Source organism: Pseudophryne corroboree, chromosome 5 (genome assembly GCF_028390025.1).
Source record: "Pseudophryne corroboree isolate aPseCor3 chromosome 5, aPseCor3.hap2, whole genome shotgun sequence".
In the NCBI taxonomy this organism is placed as follows: domain Eukaryota; kingdom Metazoa; phylum Chordata; class Amphibia; order Anura; family Myobatrachidae; genus Pseudophryne; species Pseudophryne corroboree.
Genome location: NC_086448.1, coordinates 385,468,651 through 385,486,901, shown reverse-complemented (window position 1 = coordinate 385,486,901; position 18,251 = coordinate 385,468,651). Strand labels below are relative to the sequence as shown.

Here is an 18,251-nt window from a genome sequence, read left to right as displayed (position 1 = left end):
ATAAAATATACATTTATTTGCTCCCCTTACATTGCAACACGGTTTGTTCTAGATACAAACATGCATGCTTTTTCTACCTTGCTTACAAATATGAATTCCCTATTCCTTCCGCTAAAGGGCTTGTGTGCACTCATTTAGCAATAATCAGCAACTATTATTTATTTACCAGTTATTTATGCAGCGCACACATATTCCGGAGCGCTTTACGGAGAATATTTGCCCATTCAAATCAATCCCTGCCCCAGTGGTGCTTACATTCTATATTCCCTATCACATGTACACGCACACACATTCACACTAGGGTTTATTTTGTTGGGAGCCAATTAACCTACCAGTATATTTTTGGATTGTGGGAGGAAACCAGAGTACCCGTAGGAAACCCACGCAAGTACGGGGAGAATATACAAACTCCGCACAGTTAGGGTCATGGTGGGAATCGAACCCATGACCTCAGTGCTGTGAGGCAGTAATGCTAACCATTACACCATCCGTACTGCCCTAACAGAGCGTCGACCACTCATTATGGAATAGTGTGCATCAACTTAACAATGAACAAACATATTCCCCTTCTATCTTAAACATCTTCACCTTATAGCCAATATCTCAGTGCAGGGTGCACATGGGAGCACTATTATAATCTTTAGAGCTAGTCTCTATTATCCCTAACATATTCACCCTAATGGCAAATTCTCAGTCCATCAGCATATAATACCATTTTTAGTTATTTGTGCTGTCATCAAATCAGATCTCCCGACTTTTGCAGTTGATGCTGTGGCTGCTGCCCTCTCTTTTCCAAATTACAACTTTTGACTGCCAGCTCCTCCCACTGGAGTATGCTTGGGATAGGCATATGAATATTCTTACAGAGAATGAAGGTTCAAAAAGGGTGGAAATTACCTAAAGGATAAAAAAAAGGGGCAGACTAGATGGGCCAAGTGGTTCTTATCTGCCGTCAAATTCTATGTTTCTATGTTATACACTTCTGCCAGTGATGTCCCCAGTCCTCTTTTTGTTGCATGCTGTCTCTTTTCTCTCTGCTCTTTCTGATGCACACTGGGGGTCATTCCGACCCGATCGCACGCTGCAGTTTTTTCGCAGCGGTGCAATCGGGTCAGAACTGTGCATGCTCCGGCGCCGCAGTGCGCTGGTGCATGCCAGATGGCCGATGGCCGACGGACGTTGTTGCCTAGCGATCGCCTCTGCCTGATTGACAGGCAGAGGTGGTCGCTGGGTGGGAGTGGTGGCAAGGTGGCGGTTGGCCATCGTTTTCGGGGTGCAGTCAGGCCAACGCAGACGCAGGCGTGGACATGCCGTGGGGGGGGGGGGGGGGGGGGGGGGGCTGCAGCGACCCTGGTAGCGACAAGTAACTCCCGGCCAGCCGCAGGAGCTGAGATGACTGGGAGTTACTCTACAAGTATAAAAGCATTGCTGCTGAGCGATGCTTTTGTACTTGTGCGGTGGGGCCGGGCCAGATATGCGGGCGGACTAGCCCTGTGCTGGGCGTCCCCCCGCATGTCTGTGTCAGTGACCGTAGCTGTGCTAAATTTAGCACAGCTACGATCAGGTCGGAATGACCCCCAGTGTTGCTTCCATCTCTCTGCTCTTTCTTGTCCAGACAGTTTCTCCCATTCCCTTGCTTATTAGACTCCCCCCACTCTCTCCTTTGTCCTGCTGTACCACTAGTGGCTGCTAGGAGATGTGGTTTTCATTTCTCTGTGGCGCGCCACTTATGCATCTCAGATGACGGAGCAGACGTTTCAATTTTGCCAGTCTGAAGAAATGTGGCTTCATGAGCAATAAATCCCACATAAAGGTAGACATTTTAAATTGCAGCATAGGAACTGTAAAATGTCCCAGTATGTTTATATTTTTGGCTCAATTCTTTTATGAATTATTGATCATAGCTAGAGAAATGAGTCATGATAATACATCTATTATGTAGAAACGGGATGTAGTTGTGTGACCGACGGCCAGGAAACCGCCGGTCACAATACCAACGCTGGGATTCCACCCCCTAACAATCCCAATAGTCGGCATGCCGACTTACAGGGACTATTCCCACTCGTGGATGCTCACCACATCTACATAGGGTGGGACTAGAACCGTTGCACTCGCCCCCCCCCCCCCCCCCCCCTTCCGCACTGCTGGGTATCTGAAAACCAGTATCATGGTGTTGGTATGGTGACCGCCAGACTCCTGACTGCCGGTCACACATACCCAACAGGGCCGGATCTAGGCCTTGTGGTGCCCAGGGCAAAAAAATAGGGGTGTGGCTTTGGAGAAGGGGCGTGGTCAGTTATGTAGCTGTGACCTCAGCAGTTGTGCCCCCTGTACTGTGCCCCCAATACTGTGCCCACAATACTGTGCCCCTAGTAGCGCCGATCACCCCCCCCCCCAAAAAATATATAAATAAATAAATAAAAGAATACTCAAAATCCCTGCTCCTGCTTCCCGACCACTGCTGTCCTCTGTCTCCGGCCGGCGCCGCTCCACAGATCTATGGGAGAGACGTCATGACGTCTCTCCCATAGCACGGTATAGACGCTAGAGGTCAATTATGACCCCTAGCGTCTATGTGTCGGTCCCACCATGCCGTGCGGTGTGCGATGCCGTCATCACACACAGCACAGCACCGGGGGGCACCACCAGTAGCGGATCTTGCCATGGCGGTGGCGCCCGAGGTAAAAATCCTGCGTGCCCGTTGCAACATTTGTTACTGATACCGAATCCGTACAAATCGATAAAAAGTTAGTAAATCTGTAGTGTCCTGTATTATTGTGTACATATTATGAGCAAATACATTTATGCTGACACTGCAATTTATTTACTTTTGCCTGACAAAACATTTTGTGGTACAGAATTGAGTTTTGACTACTAAAATGATAAGGGCCAAACTCCAAATATGTGCATGAAATTAAAATTTTTATGAAAAGGTACAATGTTTTGTTCAATTTATTTTTCTCTAGTTTTAGGTGAACTACATTATATCAATAATGTTTCTTTGTACTCCAAATACTAATTGAGTTGGATTTATAATTTTATACTAATACCACCAAGCATCAGTGGCACAGAGAGGGGGAGTACTAATTACCCGGGCCGTGGTCTAATGGAGGGGCCGTGGTCTGATGGAGGGGCCCCGGTCCCCTCCTACTTACAGTACCTGGCAGCAGCAGCTGCAGTTTTTCCTCTCACCCCAGCGCACACCATACCTCACAACTGTCCCGATTTTCACCGGGCAATCCCGTTTTTATGGGACTGTCCCACCCGCGGACAGCAGTTTCCTGCGGTGGGGGAGCAGTTGGGAGGCTCCTGCACTCACTGCTCTGCTTAGCAGAGCAGCAGTGAATAGACGCTGTGCACATGCGCACACAGCATCTATTCACAGAGACAGAAGGACTGGGGGCATGCCAGCAACTCACTGAGCGCTGGCCATACCCCCATAGTGACGAAAAACGGGGGCCGTGGCTTGTGATCGCTGCATTATTGCAAAGCCATTCCCTGTTCTCTGAAGCCATGCCCCTTTTATAAAGTCACACCCCCTTTTCCCGGCAGGCTTTGCTTCACCACGCATGAGTCCCTTTTGCTGATACAGTAAAGTTGGGAGGTATGACACGCTGCTGTGTGCTGGGCTGCAGTGTGGTCAGGAAGACACTTAAAATACATTTTATCCGTGTATTGTTTTTTAAGGGTGCATGGCCACACCGCCTATGATTAGGCCACGCCCCCTGAAAAGTACCTGAGCCCAGCCCAGCTCTCTACTGCCCTGCATAGCATATACAGTATCATTAATAGCAACAATAGTAATATTGTATTGTGACATCATTATTTGTTTTAAAAAGGAAAAGAGTACATTTCCCTGGCTTTTCCTTGTATAATAAAGTATATTTGTGTCATGCAGGACATATAACAATCACAAATCATTTGTTAAATTACTTTACTGGACTGGACGTTGAAAAGAGAAATATCCATGGATTTACTGCATTAATGAAAGCATCAATTCAAGGCAGAACAGATTGTGTTAGAGCTTTAATGCTAGCAGGTAAGTGTATTTCTGTGTTATCAAATTATTGTCAGGTTGGGGACATGCTTGGATGCGCATATAGTGGGGCGATTCAGATGTGCTGCGCACGCACTGCTGGGCGTCTATGCAGACCGACGGGATCCTGACCACTGGGATCTCATACTGATCCAGTGTGTGCATCTCTGTAAAGGGAAAAAGGTCACAAATATGAAAATAAGAGTATGTAGAAGTATGCAAAAACGCAACAGTTAATGAGAAAAGAGAGAGATTTTATTGGAAATTCATCTTTGATATTGGACTCTCAGTCTCAGATAAAGGTGTGTAAATAGGACTGCACCTTTTGCCTGGGTCAAAAGGTGGTACACACTAGGCGATGTGCTCTATGAACGACGTCGCCTACTGTGTTACCTTCCCTTCCAGGGTGGTTGTCGGTAGTGCGTACACACTGAGCAATATGCAAACGCTGCCGGGACATGCATGCAGTTTTTGGATAACAGTCCAAATTGAGATGCACGTACGGCCGACAGCGAGGGTTGTTAACTACCCCGGGGCCACGCATCTCTCGTCGTTTGGCAGCGTACACACTAGTTGATATGGTAAATGACGTCGCTCAGGAAAGACAAAATGATCAACATTGTTTACTTTATCAGCAAGTGTGTACCCACCTTTAGTTATCGTGTACACTAGAGACGTAAGCCTGCCACACACTGTTACTCACTGAGCAGAATTGACCAATTTCCGTTATATACTTTTTCTCTGACGTCCTAGTGGATGCTGGGGACTCCGTAAGGACCATGGGGAATAGACGGCTCCGCAGGAGACTGGGCACATCTAAAGAAAGCTTTAGGACTATCTGGTGTGCACTGGCTCCTCCCCCTATGACCCTCCTCCAAGCCTCTGTTAGATTTCTGTGCCCGGCTGAGCTGGATGCACACTAGGGGCTCTCCTGAGCTCCTAGAAGAAAGTATAATTTAGGTTTTTTATTTTCAGTGAGACCTGCTGGCAACAGGCTCACTGCAACGAGGGACTAAGGGGAGAAGAAGCGAACCTACCTAAGTGGTGGTAGCTTGGGCTTCTTAGGCTACTGGACACCATTAGCTCCAGAGGGATCGAACACAGGACCCGACCTCGTCGTCCGTTCCCGGAGCCGCGCCGCCGCCCCCCTTACAGAGCCAGAAACAAGAAGGTGGTCCGGAAAATCGGCGGCTGAAGACTTCTGTCTTCTCCAAGGTAGCGCACAGCACTGCAGCTGTGCGCCATTGCTCCTCATGCACACCACACACTGCGGTCACTGATGGGTGCAGGGCGCTGGGGGGGGGGGCGCCCTGAGCAGCAATAATAACACCTTGGCTGGCAAAACTAACACCATATATAGCCCCAGAGGCTATATAGGTGTATATTAACCCCTGCCAGAAACGATAAAATAGCGGGAGAAAGCCCGCCGAAAAAGGGGCGGAGCCATCTCCCTCAGCACACTGGCGCCATTTTTCCTCACAGCTCTGCTGGAGGGATCGCTCCCTGGCTCTCCCCTGCAGTCCTGCACTACAGAAAAGGGTTAAAAAGAGAGGGGGGGCACAAATTAGGCGCAGTATAAATATATTATGCAGCTATAAGGGAAAAACACTCTGTATAGTGATATCCCTGTGGTATATAGCGCTCTGGTGTGTGCTGGCATACTCTCCCTCTGTCTCCCCAAAGGGCTTTGTGGGGTCCTGTCCTCTGTCAGAGCATTCCCTGTGTGTGTGCTGTGTGTCAGTACTGCTGTGTCGACATGTATGATGAGGATAATGATGTGGAGGCGGAGCAAATGCCTGTGAATGGGATGTCACCCCCCTGCGGGGTCGACACCGGTGTGGATGGACTTATGGAAGGAATTACGTGACAGTGTCAACTCCTTACATAAAAGGTTTGACGACATAGGACAGCCGGCTGCTCAGCTTGTGCCTGTCCAAGCGTCTCACATGTCATCAGGGGCTCTAAAACGCCCGCTACCTCAGATGGCAGACACAGATGTTGACACGGATACCGACTCCAGTGTCGACGACGATGAGACTAGTGTACCTTCCAATAGGGCCACCCGTTACATGATTGAGGCAATGAAAAATGTATTACACATTTCTGATAATACCCCAGATACCACAAAAAAGGGTATTATGTTGGTGACAGAAAACTACCAGTAGTTTTCCTGCATCTGAGAAATTGATATGAGGTGTGTGAGGAAGCGTGGACTTCCCCCGATAAGAAATTGATCATTTCTAAAGCAGCGTACCCTTTTCCGCCAGAGGATAGGTCACGTTGGGAAATAACCCCTAGGGTAGAAAAAGCGGTTACACGCTTATTAAAAAAGGTGGCACTACCATCACGGATACGGCCGCCCTGAAGGACCTGCTGATAGAAAGCAGAAAACTACCCTTAAAGCTATATACACACACACGGGCATTATATTGAGACCTGCTATTGCCTCGGCATGGATGTGCAGTGCGGCAGCTGCGTGGTCAGATTCCCTGTCGGATAATATTTATACTATAGATAGGGACAATATTTTGCTGAAAATAGAGCATATAAAAGACGCTGTCTTATACATGCGTGATGCACAGAGGGATATTTGCCGACTGGCATCACTAATAAGCGCTATGTAAAACCATTGCCGCCAGACGGGGGTTATGGACTCGGCAATGGTCGGGCGATGCCGATTTAAAACGGCACATGGAAGTTTGCCCTAGAAGGGGGTGGAACTGTTTGCGGAATGGTCTTTCAGACCTCGTTTCCACAGCTACGGCTGGGAAATTAAAACTTTTGCCACAAGCTACCCCACAGCAAAAGTAAGCACTGTATTATCAGGTACAGTCCCTTCGGCCCCAGAAAAGTAGAGAGCTAGAGGCTCATCTTTTCTGCCAAGAGGAAAAGGTAGAGGGAAAAAGCTGCAGCACACAGCTAGTTCCCGGGAGCAGAAGTCCTCCCCTGCGTCTGGTAAGTCCACAGCATGACGCTGGGGCTGCTCAGGCGGACCCGGGTATGGTGGGGGCCCGTCTCAGAAATTTCAGCGCACAGTGGGCTCTCTCACAGGTGGATCCCTGGGTTCTTCAAACAGCATCTCAGAGGTACAGGCTGGAATTCGAGACGTCTCCCCCCCCGCCGTTTCCTAAAATCTGCCTTACCGGCAACTCCCTCTGCCAGGGAGGCAGTGTTGGTGGCAATCCAAAAAACTGTATTCACAGCAAGTGATTATCAAGGTACCCCTCCTTCAACAGGAAAAGGGTTACTTTTCCACAATGTTTGTGGTACCGAAACCGGACGGTTCGGTGAGACCCATCTTAAATATAAAAAAATCCGTGAACACATATAACAAAAGATTCAAGTGCAAGATGGAATCGCTCAGGGCGATTATTGCGAACCTGGACGAGGGGGATTACAGGGTCTCTCTGGACATCAAGGATACTTACCTGCATGTCCTCATTTACCCTCCTCACCAGGAGTACCTCAAGGTTGTGGTACAGGACTGTCTCTATCAGTTCCAGACGCTGCCGTTTGGATTATCCACGGCACCGAGGGTCTTTACCAGGGTAATGACCGAAATGATGATACTCCTTCGCAAGAAGGGAGTTTTAATTATCCCGTACTTGGACGTTCTCCTGATAAAGGCGAGGTCCAAGGAACAGTTGGTAAGGGGGTAGCACTTCTCGGGAAGTGCTGCAACAGCAGGACTGGATTCTCAATTCCAAAGTCACAGCTGGTCCCGACGACACGTCTTCTGTTCCTGGGAATGATTATGGAAACAGACCAGAAAAAAGTGTTTCTTCCAATGGAAAAAGCCGAGGAGTTGTCATCTCTAGTCAGAAACCTCCTAAGACCGGGACAGGTGTCGGTACATCAATGCACACGAGTCCTGGGAAAAAATGGTAGCTTCGTACGAAGCAATTCCATTCGGAAAGTTCCACGCAAGGATTTTCCAGTGGGACCTGTTGGACAAATGGTCCGGGTCCCATCTCCAGATACAGCAGCGGATAACCCGGTCGGCAAGAACCAGGGTGTCGCTGCGGTGGTGGCTGCAGAGGGCTCATCTACTAGAGGGCCGCAGATTCGGAATACAGGACTGGGTCCTGGTGACCACGGATGCCAGCCTTCGGGGCTGGGGTGCAGTCACACAGGGAATAAAATTCCAAGGACTATGGTCCAAACAGGAGTTTTCACTTAACATAAATTTTCTGGAGATAAGAGCCATTTACAAGGCCCTAAGCAAAACAAGGCCCCTGCTTCACCAGCCGTACTGTTCCAATCAGACAACATCACGGCGCTCGCCCATGTAAACAGGCAGGGCGGCACAAGAAGCAGGAGGGCAATGGCAGAAGCCACAAGGATTCCCCGTTTGGGCAGAAAATCATGTGGTAGCACTGGCAGCAGTGTTCATTCCGGGAGTGGACAACTGGGAAGCAGACTTCCGCAGCAGACTCCACCCGGGAGAATAGGGACTTCATCCAGAAGTCTTCCAAATGCTAGTAAACCGTTGGGAAAGACCACAGGTGGACATGATGGCATCCCGCCTCAATAAAAAAGATATTGCGCCAGGTCAAGGGAACCTCAGGCGATCGCTGTGGACGCTCTAGTGACACCGCGGGTGTACCAGTCGGTTTATGTGTTCCCTCCTCTCCCTCTCATACCCAAGGTACTGAGGATAATAAGAAAAAGAGGAGTAAGAACTATACTCATTGTTTCGGATTGGCCAAGAAGGGCTTGGTACCCGGAACTTCAAGAGATGATCTCAGAGGACCCATGGCCTCTGCCACTCAGACAGGATCTACTGCAGCAGGGGCCCTGTCTGTTCAAAGACTTACCGCGGCTGCGTTGACGGCATGGCGGTTGAACACCGGATCCTGAGTGAAAAAGGCATTCCGGAGGTAGTCATTCTTATCCTGATCAAAGCCAGGAAGGATGTCAGCCTGAAGTTCAGACGTTGTAAGGGAGTGCTGCATATTCAGCCCCTTCTTGGTGCCCCAGTGGCACCTTGGGATCTCAATGTGGTTTTGGAGTTCCTGGAATCACATTGGTTTGAGCCACTTAAAACCGTGGATTGAAATATCTCACATGAAAAGTGGTCATGTGTTGGCTCTGGCTTCGGCCAGGCATGTGTCAGAATTGCCGGCTTTGTCATAAAAAAGCCCTTACCTGACTTTCCATATGGATAGGGCAGAGTTGAGGTCTCGTCCTCACTTTCTCCCGAAGGTGGTATCAGGTTTTCACTTGTACCAACCTATTATTGGTGCCTGCGGCTACTAGGGACCTGGAGGATTCCAAGTTACTGGACATAGTCAGGGCCCTGAAAAATTATATTTCCAGGATGGCTGGAGTCAGAAAAACTGACTCGCTGTTTATCCTAGATGCACCCAACAAGCTGGGTGCTCCTGCTTCTAAGCAGACTATAGCGCGCTGGATTTGTAGCACTATTCAGCTTGCGCATTCTGCGGTGGGACTACCGCAGCCTAAATCTCTAAAAGCCCATTCCACAAGGAAGGTGGGCTCATCTTGGGCGGCTGCCCGAGGGGTCTCGGCTTTACGACTTGGCCGAGCTGCTACTTGGTCAGGGGCAAACACGTTTGCAAAATTTTATAAATTTGATACCCTGGCTGAGGAGGACCTGGAGTTCTCTCATTCGGTGCTGCAGAGTCATCCGCACTCTCCCGCCCGTTTGGGAGCTTTGGTATAATCCCCATGGTCCTTACGGAGTCCCCAGCATCCACTAGGACGTCAGAGAAAATAAGATTTTACTCACCGGTAAATCTATTTCTCGTAGTCCGTAGTGGATGCTGGGCGCCCATCCCAAGTGCGGATTGTCTGCAATACTTGTAAATAGTTATTGTTACACAAATCGGGTTGTTATTGCGAACCATCTATTCAGAGGTTCCATTGTTATCATACTGTTAACCGGGGTTCCTATCACGAGTTATATGGTGTGATTGGTGTGGCTGGTATGAGTCTTACCCGGGATTCAAAATCCTTCCTTATTGTGTCAGCTCTTCCGGGCACAGTGTCCTAACTGAGGCTTGGAGGAGGGTCATAGGGGGAGGAGCCAGTGCACACCAGATAGTCCTAAAGCTTTCTTTAGATGTGCCCAGTCTCCTGCGGAGCCGTCTATTCCCCATGGTCCTTACGGAGTCCCCAGCATCCACTACGGACTACGAGAAATAGATTTACCGGTGAGTAAAATCTTATTTTATTTTACATAGGGGTGTGCACCGGGCACTTTTTGTGTTTTGTGTTTTGGTTTTGGTTTTGGATCTTTCTTCATGTTTTGGATCTGGATTGGTTTTGCCAAAACCATCCTTGCGGGTTTTGGTTTTGGATCTGAAATTTTTGAGGAAAAAAGCATAAAACAGCTAAAATCACAGAATTTGTTTTTTTTTGTTTTTTTTTTGTTCCTATGCTATTATTAACCTCCATAACATTAATTTCCACTCATTTCCGGTCCATTCTGAACACCTCACAATATAGTTTTTAGGCCAAAAGGTTGCACCAAGGTGGCTGGATGAGTATGCTAAGCGACATAAATGGGCGGCACAAGCACGTGGCCCATCTAGGAGTGGCAGACAGGATGGCAGTTTGAAAAACTAGGCCCCAACCAGCACATAATGCAAAGGAAAAAAAGAGGTGCAAGATTGAATTGTCCTTGGGCCCTCTCATCCATCCTCACACCCACCCTGAAGTTGTATAAACAGGACACGCACATTTTAACAAACCAATCATTTCAGCGCCAGTGTCTGCCACACGACTGTGGCTGAAATGATTGGTTCGTTTGGGCCCCCACAAAACAAGCTGTCAATTAACTTGTCCCTGCACAAACTGGCTCTACAGAGGCAAGATGTTCTCATCCTCATCAACCAATTCCTCACCACCTTCAGTGTTGTGTACATCCTCACAGCGTATTAATTTGTCCCCACTGGAATCCACCACCACAGGTCCCTCTGTACTTTCTTTTGGCTGGTCTTCCCGGAAGAATTGATAATTCATTTTGATGAACATCATCTTCTCCACTTTGTGTTGAAGTAACCTCTTACGCTTATCGCTGACAAGGTTACCGGCTGCACTAAAAACTCTTTCACAGTACACACTGGAGGGGGGGCAACTTAAGTAAAATAGAGCCAGTTTGTACAGGGGCCTCCAAATGGGCTCTTTTTCCTGCCAGTACAGGTACTGACATGTCTACTTGGATGCTGTCACCAATTAAATCCTCCGCGATTCTTTCAATGGTGATAGCAACATATGCAGTGACAGTAGACATGTCAGAAATTGTTTGCAGGTCCTTCAGTCTGGACCAGTTCAAAAGTCCAAAGTTGGTCATGCCTGCCCCGCATCACCGCCAGCGGGTTGGTTAGGATCGGATATCTAAGTTGTTTCCTGGCAGCCCCAGTTGTGAGAGTAAATGAAGAAGGAGCTGTTTCCGTGTCAGGTTCCAGTTCAGCTGACAGTGTTTTCACCAGCAGGTCTTTGCACCTCTGCAGGCTTGTGTCTGCCGGAAAGACAGACGTGGTAGGCTTTAAACCTAGGATCGATCACGGTGGCCAAAATGTAGTGCTCTGATTTCAACAGATTGACCACCCTCAGATCCCTGCAAAGCAAATGAAGGGCTTCATCCACAAGTCCCATATACCGAGCGGAATCACTCCGTCTTAGCTCCTCTTTCACTTTCTCCAGCTATTTCTGCAAAAGCCTGATGAGGGGAATGACCTGACTCAAGCTGGCAGTGTCTGAACTGACTTCATGTGTGGCAAGTTCGAAAGGTTGGAGAACCTTGCACAACACGGAAATCAATCTCCACTGCTCTTGACTCAGGTGCATTCCCCCTCCTTTGCCTATGTCATAGGTGGATGTATAGGCTTGAATGGCCTTTTGCTGCTCCTCCATCCTCTGAAGCATATAGGGGGTAATTCCAAGTTGATCGCAGGCTCGCAGCAGGAAATTTTTTAGCAGTTGGGCAAAACCATGTGCACTGCAGGGGGGGCAGATATAACATGTGCAGAGAGAGATAGATTTGGGTGTGGTGTGTTCAATCTGCAATCTGAATTGCAGTTTAAAAATAAAGCAGCCAGTATTTACCCTGCACAGAAACAAAATAACCCACCCAAATCTAACTCTCTCTGCAAATGTTATATCTGCCCCCCCCCTGCAGTGCAAATGGTTTTGCCCAACTGCTAAAAAATATCCTGCTGCAATCAACTTGGAATTACCCCCATAGAGTGTTGATTTCCACCGCGTTACAACCTCTTGCTTTAGGTGATGGCAGGGCAGGTTCAAGAGTGTTTTCTGGAGTTCCAGTCTTTAGCACGCAGTCGCTGAATGGCAAAAATGTCCCGAAATTTTTCGGGCAACCAAAAGCGTCTCTTGTACGGCCCTGTCATTTCTCCAAAAATGCTGCACCACCAAATTTATTGTGTGAGCAAAACATGTGACATGTTGGAATTTGCCCTGATTTAATGCCCACACAATGGTCAGACCTGGTCGCACGCAGGCTATTTTTTTGCACTGCTGCGACCAGGTAATCGCCGCCTACAGGGGAGGGGGTAATGGCTTTGCAGTGATGCATTCACTTGTGCAGAGAGCTGCACAAGCAAACTGTTTGTGCAGTCTCTGCACAGCTCAAGACTTACTCAGCCTCTGCGATGATCCTTGCTGTAGCTGACATCAGGAACGGCAAAGCACGCCTGCGTTTTCCTGGACACTCCCAGAAAAGGGTGAGTTTTTACACCCCCGGGCGGCCTCTTTCTGTCAATCTTCTTGCGTTTGCAGCTGCGAACGCGTTCTTCGTTCTTTTTGTTGCTGCCCGGCGACGCACCTGTGCATTGCGGTCTTTAAGCATGCCCTGTTCAGACCCGATGCACGGCTGCAAAAAAAGGCAGCGTACGATCGAGTCTGAATAACCCCCACTATTGGTAGCATTGTCTGATATCACAAATACCCAGGAGAGTCTAGGTGGGGGTAAGCCATTGGGCGATGATTTCCCTCAGTTTCTCTAAGAGGTTGTCGGCGGTGTGCCTCTTACTGAACCTGGTGTTACATAGCGTAGCCTGCCTTGGAATGAGCTGGCATTTCTGAGATGCTGCTACTGGTGCCGCTGCTGTTGTTGCTGCGCAAAGCGATACATCTACCCAGTGGGCTGTCACAGTCATATAGTCCTTAGTCTGCCCTGTTCCGCTTGTTCACATGTCCGTGGTTAAGTGGACAGTGGGTACAACTGCCTATTTTAGGACACTGAGGACACTTTTTCTCATGTATCTGTACATTCCCGGTATCGCCTGCCTAGTGAAGAAGAATCTAGATGGGATTTGGTAACAGGGATACACTACCTCCGTCAATTGTCTAAATCCCACTGCACTAATGGCAGATTCCGGACGCACGTCTAACACCAACATAGCAGTCAAGGCCTCAGTTATCCGCTTTGCAACAGGATGACTGCTGTCGTACTTCATCCTCCTCGCAAAGGACTGTTGGACGGTCAATTGCTTAGTGAAAGAAGTAGTGGTGTTCCAACTTCTTCTCCAAGATGATGAACGACTCCCAGCAGCAACAGCAGCAGCAGCAGTAGGCGTAGCAATGCAGGATCCTCCCGAGGAATCCCGGATAGGAAAGGAGTCAGTCATGCCAGTGACATGGCCTACAGGACTACTTACGATCCTGATTGAGGAGGAAATTGACGAGGAGGGAGTTGCTGGTGTGGTTTGCAGGTGCTTGGATACAACAGGACAAAGAGATTTAGGTGTCCCTGAACTGCTTATGGCCTTAACCACAGTTTCTGAACTCGACAGTGACTTTTTATGAATGCGCTGCAGGTGACGTATAAGGGAGGATGTTCCTAGGTGGTTAACGTCCTTACCCCTACTACTTATTACACCTTTACATAAGGTACATACTGTATGGCAAGACAGTAGTCCGGATTTGGATAGAAATAATTCCAGACCGAAGAGGTGGATGTTTTTGTCTTCTGCCCAGGCATGACAATGTGCTTATTCATCCCACGGACAACAACTGTCTCCCCCAGTGCCTGATTTAAACAAACCACATCTCCATCAGAATCCTCCTCGTTAACTTCCTCCTCAGCACCAGCTACACCCATATCCTCATCTTAGTCTACTTCAGCAGTGACATCTTCAATGTGAATATCAGAAACTGGACTGTGGGTGCTCCTTCGAGCACAGGCAGAGGGAGTGTAAATGGTGGAAGGAGCCACCTCTTCCCATCCAGTGTTGGGAAGGTCAGGCATCACAACCGCCAACACACTTGGACTCTCCTTGGGGATTTGTGATACCATCTTAGAATGCATAGTTCTTTGCTGTGTTTTTGCCAGCTTAACTCTTTTCAGTTTTTTAGCGGGAGGATGAGGGCTTCCATAGTCATGTGAAGCAGAATCACTAGTCATGAAAATAGGCCAGGGCCTTAGGCCATTCCTTGCCACTCCGTGTCGTAAATGGCATATTGGCAAGTTTACGTTTCTCCTCAGACGATTTAAATTTATTTTTTTTGGTCAATTTACTGAACTTTGGATTTTTGGATTTTACATGCCCTCTACTATGACATTGGGCATCGGCCTTGGCAGACGACATTGATGGCATTTCATCGTCTATGTCATGGCTAGTGGCAGCAGCTTCAGCACTAGGAGGAAGTGGTTCTTGATCTCTCCCTATCTTATTCTCCAAATTTTTGTTCTCTATTATTTTCTGGAGTTATAAAACAATATGCGGCACAGGAGAGCATACCCCTACACCACACACACATGGTAAAGCCTGTAAAAATTATTTGGATAATAACCCTTTTATTTGGAGTTTTTATAATAATATGCAGCACAGGAGAGCATACCCCTACACCACACAGGGCATACCCTGTAAAAATTATTTGGATTCAATATTAATGACCTCTTTATTTGGAGTAAATAATATACAGCACAGGACAGCACCACTGGACTTATACGGCAGTAACACTGGACATATACAGCAGTACCAGTGGACTTATACAGCTGTACCGCTGGACTTATACGGCAGTACCGCTGGACTTATACGGCAGTACCGCTGGACTTATATGGCTGTACTGCTGGACTTATATGGCTGTACTGCTGGACTTATACGATTGTAACGCTGGGCTTACACGGAAGTACTGCTGGACTTATACGGCAGTACCACTGAACTTATACCGCAGTACCACTGGACTTATACGCGAGCACCACTGTACTGGACTTATATGGCAGCCAGGGGTGTATCTAGGGGTCCGGGCACCCCTGGCAAAGTAAGGGACTGGCGCCCCCCATATTTGAAATAGGTAAGGTGCATGTGCAAAAAAGGGACATGATCTTGTGGGAAAGGAGCATGACCATACAATATTTCCCCCAATTCAAATTACGCTACACAGTACATCATGCCCACACAGTAGCAGTTCCCTTTACACATTATGCCCACACAGTAATTCTTATAACACTGAGGAGACATCAGCAGTGCCTGGCCTGGCTGAGGAGGCAATGCCACCCAAGGTCAGATAGTATAATCAAGCAGTAGTGCAAAGAAGTGCAGTGCAACGCACTACTCACTGGTGCAAGTAGAAAAAAATCCCTAGTGGCACTGTGTGAGCATGCCTTCGGCACACGCATGACGAAAAATGGGTGTGGCCACATGGGGCATGGCCAATGAAAATGAGGGTGTGATACACATATGACCCTAATAGTGCAGTGCCAGATACACATATGCCCCCAATAGTGCCAGATATACATATGCCCCCACAGTGCCAGATACACATATGCCCCCACGTTACCAGAAACACACATGCCCCCACAGTGCCAGATAAACATATGCCCCCACAGTGTCAGATAAGCCCCCACGGTGTTAGATATGCTCCCACAGTGCTAGATACACATAAGCCCCCACAGTGCCAGATATGCCCCCACGTTGCCAGGTTTGCCCCACATTGCCAGATACACATGCCCCCACAGTACTAGATATGCCCTCATAGTGCCAGATATGCCCCCACAGTGCTAGATATGCCCCCACAGTGCCAGATAAGCCCCCACAGTCATATAGTCATTGTCCCCTTCCCCCTCCCAGCACATAGCCATAGCCCCCACCTCCCCAGGCAATAGCCGTTGTCCCCACAGCACATAGCCATAGTCTCCACCTCTCCCAGCACAGTCATACAGTAGTCCCCACCCCCTCCCATCACATAACAATAGTTCCTTGCCAGCATAGATAGCCATAGTCCCCCACCCTGCACATAGTCCCTCACCTCCTCAAGCACATAGCCATAGTCCCCATCCCAGCAAATAGCTGTAGTCCGCCCTTAGCACATAGTAGTAGTCTCTCCCACTCCCAGCACATACATAGCCTCCCCACACAACATAGACCTAATCCCCACCCCACAACATCCCAGCAGATAGCAATAGTGTCTGTGCCGCGTTGCCTGGGATGGAGGACGGAGGATCGCTCAGCAGGCAGGAGCTAGCGCCAGTGTCCACATAAAGAAAAGAACGTAAAGAAACTGAAAATAAACTACAGCTCCCAGCAGCCCTTGCCGCCGTGAACTCCCCACCGCGATTACTGGGAGTTGTAGTTTATTTTAAGTTTCTTCCCTGTAGTGCATTGCGGTGCCGGACACTGGTGCCAGCTCCTGCCTGCTGAGCGATCATCCGCCCTCCATCCCAGGCAATGCACAGGCAGCTCGACACAGCAGGTATTGCCAGACACTACGGCTTAAGGGATTCCAGCCATTGTCCGAGGGTGGCACCATCGGGCGGCACCCCCTGCTCGGCTGGCGCCCCTGGCAAGTGCCATCCCGGCCAATGGGTAGATACGCCCCTGACTGCAGCAACACTGGACTGGACTAATATAGCAGCACCACTGGATATATAGCAGCACAGGACACCACCACTGGACTGATGCAGCACAAGACCCCACCACTGGACTGATACAGCACAAGACAGCACCACTGGACTGGACTTACAGCAGCACTGGACTTATGGAAGCACAGGGCACCACCTCTGTGACTGGACTGAGCAGCACAAGACACCACCACTGGACTAATGCAGCACAAGACATGGAATGATGTAAAAGAGCTGGTCGCCAACCCACACGCTATGCCACTTTCCACACAGACACTAAGGAGACACGTTCTCTCGCTACACTCTCCAGGACTGGAGTGAAGATGGCGGAGCGGGAGGCGCAAAATATACAAAGTCTGGATCTTGCGAGAATCCGACACTAGGATGATGATGTTTTGCCTCATTCTGGGAATTGAGTCTGGTGGGAAAACCCGAGCTGGACTCGGTTCCCGACTCGGATCGGGGGTGTTCGGTGGGGTTTCCAAAATCCGAACCCACTCATCCATATTTTACATATGAATTTCTTTTTTAATTCTTTATTTAAAGAGCTCAAAAAAGTAGACAGAGTGAACAAATGAACACAGGCATTATCAGCAATGATCCATGATTTTCAAATGTGAAAAATATTGTAACAAGAACAAAGAAATGGAACTGAAGGGAAAGAGAGGATAAAAAGAAAAGAAAAATAAATGAAAGTAGTTGGGGGGAGGTGAGAAAGGGACAGTTGTATAAAAGGAGGGTTACATGACTGTTGTAGAAGGATAAAACATCTAGAGTAGCATCAAAAGATACGCAGAAAGTAACAATATATCAGAAAGGTACCTATCCCTGGTAATAAAATAAGGAAAGGGTGAAGTGAGGAATAAGAAAGACAAAGGTTCATCCCGTTGCACATGGGTCCGGTGGGGGATGTAGGTATAAGGGTAAAGGGTGAGGGGTGCTTTCGTGGGAAAGCCACAAAGCCCAGACTTTGGCGAACTACATATGGATTTTTAATTATTAAGATATTTTTCACAAAACAATGTAAAATGGGAGTAAGGGCGGGATGGGCAGAGGGAAGAAATAGGGGTAGAGGGAGAGGGGAATTACAGCCAGGATCAGAGTAACAATGGGGCTGATGGAGCTGCAGCTCCAGGCCCACTCTCCAGAATTTGCAGCTTCTGCAAATCTCTGTGCTGCTGTAGATAGGAAACAAATATTCCTTCTTCTGCAGCCTCCAGCGTTCTAAGCACGCCCCCTTCTGCATCAACACCTCCCTGCCACGACCTCTGTGCAGAGTCCAGCCCGCCCTACTGCTCTCCCTTTTGCTGCTGTACATGCTGGGATGCTATGGCTGATCTCTACCCCAGCCATGAGCTGTCCTGCTGCTGCATTTGGAGTAAGTAG

The 18,251-nt window shown here is 48.5% G+C and overlaps 1 protein-coding gene across 1 annotated transcript in view; it reads left to right on the top strand.

Moving 5' to 3' along the window:
• ANKRD33B (ankyrin repeat domain 33B) overlaps nt 1-18,251 on the top strand; it is a 114,820-nt gene that overhangs the window by 62,221 nt on the left and 34,348 nt on the right. The window contains exon 8 of the mRNA XM_063925191.1: nt 3,899-4,039. Within this exon, the coding sequence (XP_063781261.1) occupies nt 3,899-4,039 (141 nt within the window). The remainder of the gene's footprint in view (nt 1-3,898; nt 4,040-18,251) is intronic.